This window comes from Jaculus jaculus, chromosome 6 (assembly GCF_020740685.1).
Source record: "Jaculus jaculus isolate mJacJac1 chromosome 6, mJacJac1.mat.Y.cur, whole genome shotgun sequence".
Lineage (NCBI taxonomy): Eukaryota > Metazoa > Chordata > Mammalia > Rodentia > Dipodidae > Jaculus > Jaculus jaculus.
In genome coordinates, this window is record NC_059107.1 from 29,203,051 (window position 1) to 29,214,881 (window position 11,831).

The window sequence follows — 11,831 nt, forward strand, 5'->3', positions numbered from 1 at the left end:
ACCCACGCTAATGCAAGCAATGCTAATTTAACTTGGTGGATCACAAAAAAGACATGAAAGTACAAGGGATTTGTTGGGAAGAAGGGATTTAGTGGGAGGAGAATAAGAGGGCATTTGATCAAAATGAATTTGATCAAAATGCACTATATACATGAATTATCAAAAATAAAATTTCAAAAATGTAAAATTTTAAATTAATCCTATTTCTATTGGATGACTTGTTTCCTTCTAACAACAGAATATTCTGGAGGCCAAATACCAGACAGTCTCACTTTCTCCTCAAATATGAGAAAAGGAAGGTGGAGTACCTTACTCTAGGCTAAAGTAGCAAAGTAGCAAAACAATATTTGGAACCAAGATCTGATTTTGTTAGTATAATTAAGATATTTTCTGAGTAGAAATGGCCTTATATCATGGGCAGCAAAACATGTCAGTTATTTTACTGACTACATCCACGAACCTATGAGTAAGTAGATAAGATGCATCCCTCAGGAATACCTGGAAGAACTATTACTTAAAATGTTATATGATATTCAAGTGTGAATATGGCATTTAAATGTGTAACAATGATGGATTCACCATAAATTAATTGAAGTATATAAACATGGACAAATTCAAATAGCCCAACTTAAACATATTACAATATGGAAAGACTTTGTGCAGCTTAAGGCTTTAGAGTTGAATAATCAAGTCTTCAAACAAGAAACAGGACATGTATATTTGATGGAGTTTTTCTCTAACATGAAATAAATGGTACCTGAGTTCTGCTAGCCATCAGTTAAACACTGCTATTCTGTCAAATTGTGTAAATAAGTAATGTGTACATGCATACCAGATAGCTTATATGAGAATATATTTACAAATTTTCAAATACTTTTGGAAAATTACATGTGTTTTATTAATGGTCACAGATACTTAACACTTTTGTTATAACTAAAGTTGAATCTGTCAATTTGCCTTAAAGTTTTAATCAATCAGCTCATGTATTAAAATGAAATGAAGATGCCCAGCGTGGTGGCACATGCTTTTAATCCCAGTACTCTGGAGTCACAGGGAGAAGGACTGCCACGAGTTTGAGGCCAGTCTGAGACTACATAGTGAATTCCAGGTCAACCTGGGCTAGAGTGAGACCCTATCTCAAAAGAGTAAAAGAAAAAAGAAAAAAAATCAAGTCAATGAAGACTTGAAAAGAAAATAAAACTATTATAGTACTTTATAATTGATTTATAGGGCTTAAGAGGAAAATGCATATTGACCATTACTAAAACTTTAGCACAAGTTAGAAAAATACCGTAAACTACATTATCAAATTATTTGTGTGAGTCCTGTGCCTATTCTATAACATGGCAGATGTCTAATAAATGTGTACAATAAACTAAGATGTAAAAAATCCCTTGATTCTAGGATAAAACTATATCCAATTTAGAGCTATGGTAGTATGTATTTCCAACCTCTTATCAAAAAGTCACATATTTTTCATTAAAATGTTGTCTTTTACTATACAAACTTTAATATGTTCTTCCTTTTTAAAAAATATTTTTTAATTTATTTTACAGAGAAAGAGGGAGAGAGAGAATGTGTGTGCCAAGACCTCCAGCCACTGCAAACGAAGTTCAGATGCATGCACCCTCTTGTGCATCTGGCTAACGTGGGTCCTGGGGAATCAAACCTGAATCCTTTGGCTTTGCAGGCAAATGCCTTAATTGCTAAGCTATTCCTCCATCCATAAATATAATGTTATTACAGTATATAAAACAATACAGATACTAAGTTCTTATCTTTAAGGATCTTTTTAAAGCATAGTCTCAGTACAAGTCCAGATTAGTCTGAAACTTGCTTCATTGCATGACTGTTCTTGAAGCTGTGATCCTCCTTCTTCCACCTCCCACATGCTAGGATTACAAGCATGCACCACCATGCCTGGAAACTCAGTAAAAGAACTAAAGCCACAATCTTTCAAAATACTGAAAGACACAAGCTGCCCAATGCTAATGAAAGTTTAAATATAGAAACAATTATAAAACTTCCTTTCAAAAAGGTGATAATTTTGCTAAATGATTTCTCTCTCCTGGGATACATCCATAGCTGATTCTAGAGAAATATTCTGAGAAATGAAACATAAATACTCAAAAATGTTCATGATTTTTCACAGGAACTCTCTATGTACCTTAATTATCTTTACTCCATTGTTTTAATCGATATTAGAGAGATATATTTGAAATATAAGCTACACAGTATGGCCATTATTTATGGTACCTCACACTAACCTTTCACCATTATGTATTAAGCAAATGCTTGAAGAGATTTCGCTTCTAAATTTAAGGGACATACTCTGGGCCATATTGTTGAAGTTCAGAGTCAAATTCAAACATGTGTAGACCTATAGCCCATGCTTCCCTCTATTACATTTTCAGCTTCACGAAACAGTCTTTCTCAATATTTATTTCATAATCAATTTTATATTCAGAAACTGATATTAAGAAATAAGATCTAGGGCTGGGGAAATGGCTTAGCAGTTAAGACATTTGCCTGTGAAGCCTAAGGCCCCAGTTTGATTTCCCAGGACCCACATAAGCCAGATGCACAAAGGGGTGCATGCGTCTGGTTTGTCTGCAGTGGCTAAAGGCTCTGGCGCACCCATTCTCCCTTTCTATCTGCCTCTCTCTTTCTCTCAAATAAATAAATAAAAGAAATCAGATCTAAAGAGCTGGAGAGATGGCTCAGCAGTTGAAGGTGCTTACTTGCAAATACTGATGGCCTGAGTTTGACTGCCCAGTACCCACATACAGCCAGATGCTAGTGGTGCATGTACCTGGGGTTCATTTGTAGTGGCAGGAGGGCCTGGCATGCCATACTCTATCTGTGTGTCTGCTTCTTTCTGTTTCTCCCCTTCTGAAATAAATAAAATTTTAAGAAGAGAAAAACAAGATCTATACCTTTATCTTTAAATCCACTAGATATTTTCTGAAATCTTGAAAATATAACTCATTCTACTTCAATAATATAAAAATGTATTGAGAAACTACAATGAATTTGTATTAACAATATATGTTGCCTTAATCAAGCCAAACACACTCTTAATTCATGCAAGGCACCTTTGAACAACTAAATACAAAATAAAATTTTTGGCACAAAAATGTACTTTCTGCCTTAAAAGGAAAACACATTACTCATATTATCTGTGATGAGATTGAATGGCTTTTTTTTTAAGTGGGGGGGGGCGGTCTTTCAAAATCATTTTCCTTCTACAAAAGACATCTGAAGTCATGAAAACGAATTTAGATTCTAAGCATACATGAATATCAAGACAACTTTGCCTGTTCTTTCTTGGGAACACTCACAGGGATTATTCTCAAAAACTCATCTTCATGAACATCTCTTCTATAGCAACTAGCAGTAACCATATCCACTAGGCTTCCACTTAACAGATTGTTACTGAAAAACAGGAACAATGTGTTCATCATATTCCACAGCTTCTCTGAAAATAAAACAGGATTTAAAAAAATTATACCTTGAAGTGAATTTCATCTCCATTGGAAAACCTAGTTAGAAGCTCTTCTACAATGAGGGAAATAGCTATATATGACAGGCTTTTCTCAACATGTTTTCAGTATCATAATTACACAGGAGACAAAAGTGTTTCCTATGTAAAAATCTCCCTGGGCTCACATTAAGAAAAAAGATAGTGGAATGAGGTGGTCAGTTAGGATCACTTTTAGTAACTCAGCATGACTTAGACCTGAAGCACTCTGCATATGCAATATGATGTTTAATGTTAAGGACCTGTAGCTTGACAGCACTAGATGACATAGTAAAATGGAGTGATTTGCCTGGTTGAGACAATAAATTTCTGTGATGCTGTGTCTAAAGTAAGAGCAAACAGAGCCCTAAGCAAAGTCCCAAAGTATTTACCTACCAATGAAGAACTTTCCTAGTTAAGGAGGAGGTGAGAGCATAAATGACCTTTAGGTAACAGCATATACATTCAGGAATTTTCCTCTACATTTCCTGTAAGGACAGAGGACCTAGGCATCCCTCCAAAGAAGTGCTATATTCAAATATAATTATTGGCATGTGTCCCAATATATTATTTGGTTTGGACATCAGAGCTCCAGGATGTGTTTGGCAGAACAGACAGGACTTTCTCCTTAGTATCAGGGTCAAATCATGCCTTCGGTCACATGAATATGGGCCTTGTTTCTTTATTTTGAAATTAATACAACCAAAAGTCACAGGGTTGAGAGATCCTCTATATGAAATAAAATAACCTATGTGAAACACCTAGCTCAGTACCCTAGTATATAGTAATTGCTCAAAATAAAAAAGGAAAATATTGACCAAACATTATCTAAGTTTAATAGATAAACAAATAGTTTCTTATTTTCTACCCTTAAACTCTATGACCAACTTTTTGTTGTTGTGCTTTGCTTTTTGTAAGAGGCAGCCTCTCTCTGTTGCTCAAGCTGTCCTACGTCAGCCTTCAGGTTAGCTGGGACTATGGGTGGTTTATAGACAGCTTTTGATCATTATGTATCATTCAAATTATTTACTTTCATTTTGCCTATTTCTTGGAGGGGTTCCTCTCACTTCCCACACCCACTTATACTATGATTAAGTGAAGTGGCACCTAGTATAATGATTAAGAGCAAAAATCTTATGTGTGAATAATAATAATAATTTGATTTGGGGCTGGAGAGATGGTTCAATGGTCAAAGGTGTTTGCTTACAAAGCCTGCCAAGCTCAGGTTCAATTCCCCAGTACCCACACAAAGCCAGTTGCACTAGGTGGACATCATATACACACACACAAACACCTACCTATCTTTCTCAAATAAATAAATATAAATATAATAATTTCTACTTCATAGGATTGTTGTATGAATTAACTGAGTTAATACATATAGAACTCTCAGGACAGAGTAGGCATCCCCTCAGCTACTATTAAATGCATATTAGTTTAGAGTGTCTAAAAGCAGGATTTAAGCCATACCTTCTGAATTCATACAATGAATCTTTAGCTAAAAATAAAACCTAGAAACCTTTTTTTTTTTTTTTGGTTTTTCGAGGTAGGGTCTCACTCTAGCCCAGGCTGACCTAGAATTCATTATGGAGTCTCAGGGTGGCCTCGAACTCATGGCGATCCTCCTACCTCTGCCTCCCGAGTGCTGGGATTAAAGGCATGCGCCACCACGCCCGGCTAGAAACCATTTTTAATTTTAAAAAAATCCCAAATACAATTTCTTTGTAGCAGTTATTTGGAGGATTATTCATGTGTTTGGAATTTCTATTTATGCTTTATAAGCATGAATGAAAGGGACTATTGGGAATGGACAAAACGGAATTTAAAATGTTTATTAATTTTAATTCCCTGGTATGCCCAGAACAAAAATAAGCCAGCAGTAAACGTAAAAATCATTCTGGTGCATTTAAAATTAAATAAACATCACCCAATAGCAGTTGAATTTCAGGTAAGTTATTTCATTTTATTATAACAGTACCATGCTGTTTGATTTAAAACCAATATCAAGGGCTGGAGAGATGGCTCAGCAATTAAAGGTGCTTCCTTACAAAGCCTGATGGCCTGGGTTTAATTCCCCAGTACCCATATAAAGCCAGATGCTCAAAGTGGTGCACAAATCTGGAGCTCGTGTGCAGTGGAAAGAGTCCCTAGCATTCTTGCTTTCCCTCATTCTCATATTCTCCTCCTCTTCCTCCTCCTCCTCTCTCTCTCTCGCATGCATGCAAATAAATAAAATATTTTAGAAAGAATACCAATATCATGATATAACCATGTAAATTCCATCCTTTAATTTTTGTAGTATATTCCAAGGTCTCCTCATAACACATTGAAATTCTTTAACAGCAACTGAAATTGGATTGCTACTATCTATGAACTGTCCTAAAATTAACAGTACTGAGTTATAAATTAAAGAAAGAGCAGTGTGAACTGTAGTTGAAGCAGTTTAAATTTCACAGAGAGGTGCTTTAGAATCTTAAGGAACTTTGAGGATCACTTATCACACTCTCAACATACACACTTCATAGAGAAACCAGAGCCCCCAAATGTTGGTGCTGACAGAGACAAGATCACAGCCTATGTCCACTGAATCCCAGTCAATCATTTCAGGTATTCAATTTAACCAAGCAATTCCTGTCAACTCAAAAGTGTACTTTTAACCAAAGAGTTATTAAAAAGAATTGCTTTTGTTCCCCCCTTTGGTTTTTTGAGGTAATATCTTGCTCTAGCCCAGGCTGACCTGGAATTCACAGCGATCCTCCTACCTCTGCCTTCTGACTACTAGGATTTAGAGTGTGCACCACCATGCCCAGCTCAGAATTACTTTTGAAAAAGCACTCAAGAGGGTTGGAGAGATGTCTTAGCGGTTAGGGCACTTGCCTACAAAGCCTAAGGAGCCAGAACCCATGTAAAACCAGATGCACAGTGGCACATGCATCTGGAGTGCATTTGCTGCCACTAGAGACCCTGGTACACCCATATTCTCTCCCTCCCTCCCTCTCCCTCTCTCTCTCTCTCTCTCTCTCTCTCTCTCCTTACAAAAAAAAAAAAAAAAAAAAAAAAAAAAAAAAAGCTTGGTAACGCCTTTAATCCCAGCACTTGGGAGGCAAAGGTAGAATTGCCATGAGTTCAAGGCTATCCTGAGATTACATAGTGAATTCCAGGTCAGCCTGGGCTACAGGAAGACTCTACCTCAAAAAACAACAATAATAAATAAATAAAAGTATTTAAAAACTAAAAACAAAAGGCACACAAGAACTGCATTTATTTAAGCAAACATTATAGTAGTTGTAAGATCTCATGACAGTTTTCAAATCCCAAATAGAAATTATCAGAGATTTGTGTCCGACTTGTGCTCACACACATACTCATTCATATCCTCTCCCTCTCCCTCTCCCTCTCTCTTTCTCTCTCTCTCTCTCGACTAAAAATAGGGATAGAGCAAGAAATCAAGAAATCAATTTCCTTTGTAATCCCATCATATTCCAGGCAGGTTTGTATTTTCATTGGCTTCTTCAATGTAACAAACAAGAAAAGAGCTGGTAGTCACTGTTTCTCCAAAGCTGGGGTCAAACCCCAGGGCCTGGTACATGTTAGGCAAGCACTCCAACATGAGTTACCTCACCAGTCTTTTGGGCAAGAGTGAGTTTCTGGCAACTGTTGGTAGCCCTCTTGCTCTGTCATTTCATGAGTCAGTCTCACCTCCATAGAACCTGATCAAAACCTCCCTCTAACCTTGTAAGGGAAAATACTTATATACATATAATGGGTATTTAATTTATTTTCTGAACTTTTATTTTTCCCAAAACAAATCTTGATCATGAGTTAGTAAGCTGAGAATGAGAGACAGATCATGAGCCACATTAATTCACTCTCAGCCTAGGAAAAAGTAGAAAACAAAAATGATTGTATTCAATTCTGAGCAAAATCTTAATCTAGTTGAAATATGTATTTTAAAATTAGCTGGGTGTGGTGGTGCACACCTTTAATCCCAGCACGTGGGAGGCAGAGGTAGGTGAAGCGCCATGAGTTCAAGGCCACCCTGAGACTACATAGTGAACTCCAGGTCAGCCTGGGCTACAGCGAAACCCTACCTCAAAAAATCAAAAGAAAAGAGAAGTAAAATTAGCAATAAATATATAAGAAATCATAACAGTAACCCTTGTATTCAATTTCCTTTAAACTTATGTTCAAAGTAATATCAAAAGAATTTTTAAGGGATGGCCAATATCTTAAACTATTAAATTGACCCTAACATGATAAACGCACTTTGTCTTGAGGGAAAAAAAAAAAAAAAAAAAAAAAAAAACCTTTCTAAAAGCAAAATGCCAACAGCTTTTAGATAGCGCTAAAAACCTTTTATTTTAGCCTAAAACTAAATGGAAGCAAGTATTTTGTGGTGCATTGCACCTGCATCCTTATGAATGAACAGTTATAGAATTCTTTAGAATGACATAGGGTTCCCTTAGCAAACTTCCACTCCCCCTAAACAAACTACTAGCTAAAATAGAACACTCCATCTATTTCATAATCTGTTTAGCCCTTGCAGAAAGGTCTCTAAAATAACACTCTCTGTGTAACACATAACACATATGGACATTCATGCACACACATTTTAATCCTGATTTTTTAAAATCTAGAATGTGTGCTCTTACCAGCTATGTTTAAATTTCTCATCTGAAAATGAGATATAAAAGAACTTACCTTGGGGGGCTGTGGTGGAAACTGGTTCAGTGTTACCCTACTCCTTTCTTTCTGTACATTTCCCAAGGACATCTAAATGATCATGCTCTCAAAGTACACAAATTTCATGTGGCAAGTGATATTCAACTAAATCATCCTGTTTTCTTCAGGTAAATTGGCTGCTCATTGCCTTAAAAATACCAAACAATGTGTGTGCCAGAAAAAAGCTATACTGGCAGCAAGAAAGACAACTCAGCCTTGCCTGGATCTATTTTTAGGAATGGTTTAATTATCTACACTCCTAGTGTTAACACTGGAAAATAACAAAGGGGTAAAGGGCATCACCAAAAGTCACTCTGAAATCAACATCTTCATAGGATTCAAAAAGAAACAGTTATCTTGCATAAGGCTCTGAGTTACATACCTAGCACAGCAGAAAACAAATTTTAAAAAGTGGCAAAAAGAAAAAAAAAAAACATATCATTTCTCTTTACCTAGTAGTTCTTACTGACACAAGGCTGGCCAGAACTTACAGAGGTATGAGAGGAATGGCTGAACTGACAAAAGGTGTTATTTAGAAAGTGGAAATGTCTACTTACTTCAAATAGGCAGAAAACATTCATTAGTTTCCACAATAAAATATATTCCTATCTACATATTACTGTTCTCACCTAAACAAGTAAAAAATATGGACCCCATTCTCTTTTCAAGCAAGAAAGCTATCTTCATTAATTATGATATCACTAGCTCTACCTGGTATGCATAACTATCCATAGAAAGATTAAAGTTGCAATTGGAAAAAACTGCCAAGGGAACTCTTCTGCTAAAAGAAAGTCGTCTGGCCATTGATTCCTTTTCTAAAAAGAGCTCTGATGTGAACACAAACAATTCAAATTCTTTCATTCCACACATATTACACCATGCTACTTCTTTACTCATCTCAATATATTAATGGAGTAGTCTTACCGGAAAAGGAAAAATGTTGTCAGCCCTATCTTCCATCCAGGATTTTGGAGCAAAGGCAGAGCTGGGGCGAGCATACTTCTGGAGCTGAATATGACTGCTTGCAAAATTTTTCTTCAAAGGTGAGATGGAGTTCAGGGGTGTTATTCCACCATTTAGCCCTCTGCGGTGATCTCGGCCTTGGGAGCCTCCCCAGCCACCATAGCCACCACCTCCTGGGCTCCAGGAAGAAGATGGGGTTGGAGAGGGACTCTGGTAGCTGCTCCATGGAGAGGGAGGTTTGTTAAGATTATTGGCCAAATGAGGCAGCTGGTTAAAAGCAGCATTTCGATGAGTGAAGGGTGGGGGGTGGGGACTGGCAGGAGACCTCCTTTGCTGCTGATGCTGGCTGTGGTGATGTTGGAAGTGTGGGTGATGAGGATGGTGCTGTGAGAGAGGCCCGATCTGAGGAGAGAAGCTCCCTCCAAAGCCAGGGCTGACATGATGGGGGAAATTCTGAAACAACAGAGCACCATTATTAGCTGAAGCGCCAGGGACCCCTCCCTGGTGAAAGAAGCTTGCGTCTTCATTGATTATCGTGGAGGAGGAAGGTGCGATGGCCGCTGACCAGTTACTGAAACCACTAAGAGATGATGCATTGGATGTCAAGGGCTGGGCAGAAGTACCGAGGCCTGGGGCTTCTTGATAATCAAACCCTGTCAGCACTGGCGATTCGATTCTTAGTTTCTCCTTCCCATTGCTGTTTTCTGAAGAACTGTCCCCAGGATTTTCTTCAGATTTTGCCTTTTCCGTTTCAGGTAGTATGCCACCTTCCTGACCTGGACTTGAAGCTAGCTGCTGCTTTTCTAAAGGGTCCGGTTGTTCCTGTTGTTGATTCTTGGCCTTTTCTGACCCCAAGATTTCATCCTGAATGTTATGAGTAGCTGGGGCAGGAAAGAGCCATGCCGACCCAGCGCTGCTGCCATTGGGGGCTGGGTTATTATTTATAAAAGCAGCAGGACTGGGGGTGGCATTTTGGTGATGGTGTGGAGGCTGCAGATGTGGATGGAATCGGACTGGAAAAGCAGATTTGTTCCCAGTATTGCTTTGCACTAGCACTCCAAACCCGTAATCCCCCATTTATTATTTTTAGAATCACAATCTCACAGTTAAAAAAAAATGACAACCTGACGTCTCACGTCTTACCCCCTATTTCCCCAGTTTTGTTTTGTTTTTTTTTTTTTGCTTGAAATATCTTATATATAGCTAACTCAAAGATCACAGCTTATCACCCTAAGTATATGATTTGGAATTCTGGTTTCTCCGAAAAATAAAACACGAAAAAAATCTTTTAAAACATTGACATGAATCCAATTGAACTTATTTCTAAGAGGGAATTAAAAAAAAAAAAGGAGGGATAAAAATCAAGTCTTTGGTTAGTAAAATAGGCGCTTTCTTTTTTCCAAAGGAAAATGTCACATGAATGACAAAAACACAACTTCTCAAGCATCTATGGATATAGAAGAATAAGCATTGTGCGGAGTAAAAATATATATATGTATAGATTATATATATATATATATAATTTAATAATCACATATGGTCTTCCTCAGCAGTTTAGATTCACATAAAAATTAGAACAGGGCTAAGGGGAGAATACGATCTTTTCTTGGCAGCTTGGTTAAAAAAATCAGGAATAATTTAAGAACATTATATATTATATATTTATATATAGATAGATTCTATTAGGCTATCTGGGGCGGGAGGCGAATTCCTGTTGCCTTCGAGGAGGAGGAGGAGGAGGAGATCAGCATTGACTAATGAAAAGGATGAGTGCAGAGAAGGTTCTGCTGCTCCTGGTCCTGTTTCTGCTCGTCGGTGGGGCGCAGTTTTGGCCTGTGAGGCCGATCTTGGGGCTCCGGGTGCAGATCTTGCTGAAGATGCTGTTCCCCGCGGCCTCCTCTCCCCCATGAAAGGGGTTTGGAAACACCCGTTTCTCCCTCGGGGGGGGGGGGTGGCGGGGGCGTCGTGATCAATCGATCAATCGGGGAGGGAGCGAGGGATTTAGCGAGACTGGAGAAGGAGGGCGAGTTGGCTGCCCCGGGGTGCGGGGACCAAGGGGGTGACCTGGAAGGTCCTGCTGTTTCTGCCTCTGCCCCTCTCGCCGGCTCCGGGTTTTTTTTCCCTCATGGGACCCAGGGCGGTTTGTTCGGTTCTCTCAGTTCGATTCTCCGCCGGGTGGTGGGGGTGGGGGGCTGGGGGGCGGGATGGCGGGGAGGGGGAAGGAGGTGGGGAAAACAGGAAAACCTCACTCCTGTGGTCACTCGGAAGGAGAAAGGCCTACCTCCTGGGCTCGCGCTCTTTCTCTGTCCCCCAGATTTGGAGAGGAGGACGGGGTGGGAAGAAAAAATAAATAAACAACTATATTTTTAGAAGGCTTTTGTTTCTCCTCACGGTTGCTGGGCCCTCGCCGCCTCCAAACGTCGCGTTCCCCGGGTGTCCCCAGCTGTCGTCGCGGACCTCCGCCTGGCTCTTCTTTTGCTTTCGTTCCTTGTTCTTCTTCTTCTTCTTCCTCCTCCTCCTCGTCTTCTTCCTCGTCTGCCGCCGCCGCCGCCTCCGCCTCCGCCGCCGCCACTGCCTCCCGGTGCCCCGGTCCCGCAGCCGCGGCTCAGTCCTCAGAATCGAGCCG

The 11,831-nt window shown here is 39.1% G+C and overlaps 1 protein-coding gene across 4 annotated transcripts in view; it reads right to left on the reverse strand.

The window, feature by feature from the left end:
- The window catches only part of Cpeb4 (cytoplasmic polyadenylation element binding protein 4), a 68,536-nt gene extending 57,148 nt beyond the window's left edge, over positions 1-11,388 (reverse strand). For all 4 annotated transcript variants that reach the window (XM_004665012.3, XM_004665011.3, XM_004665010.2 and 1 more), the window contains exon 1: positions 9,167-11,388. In XM_004665012.3, coding sequence (XP_004665069.1) covers positions 9,167-10,282 — 1,116 coding nt within the window. In that variant the 5' untranslated portion in view covers positions 10,283-11,388. The remainder of the gene's footprint in view (positions 1-9,166) is intronic.
- Between the last annotated feature and the right edge of the window lie 443 nt (positions 11,389-11,831).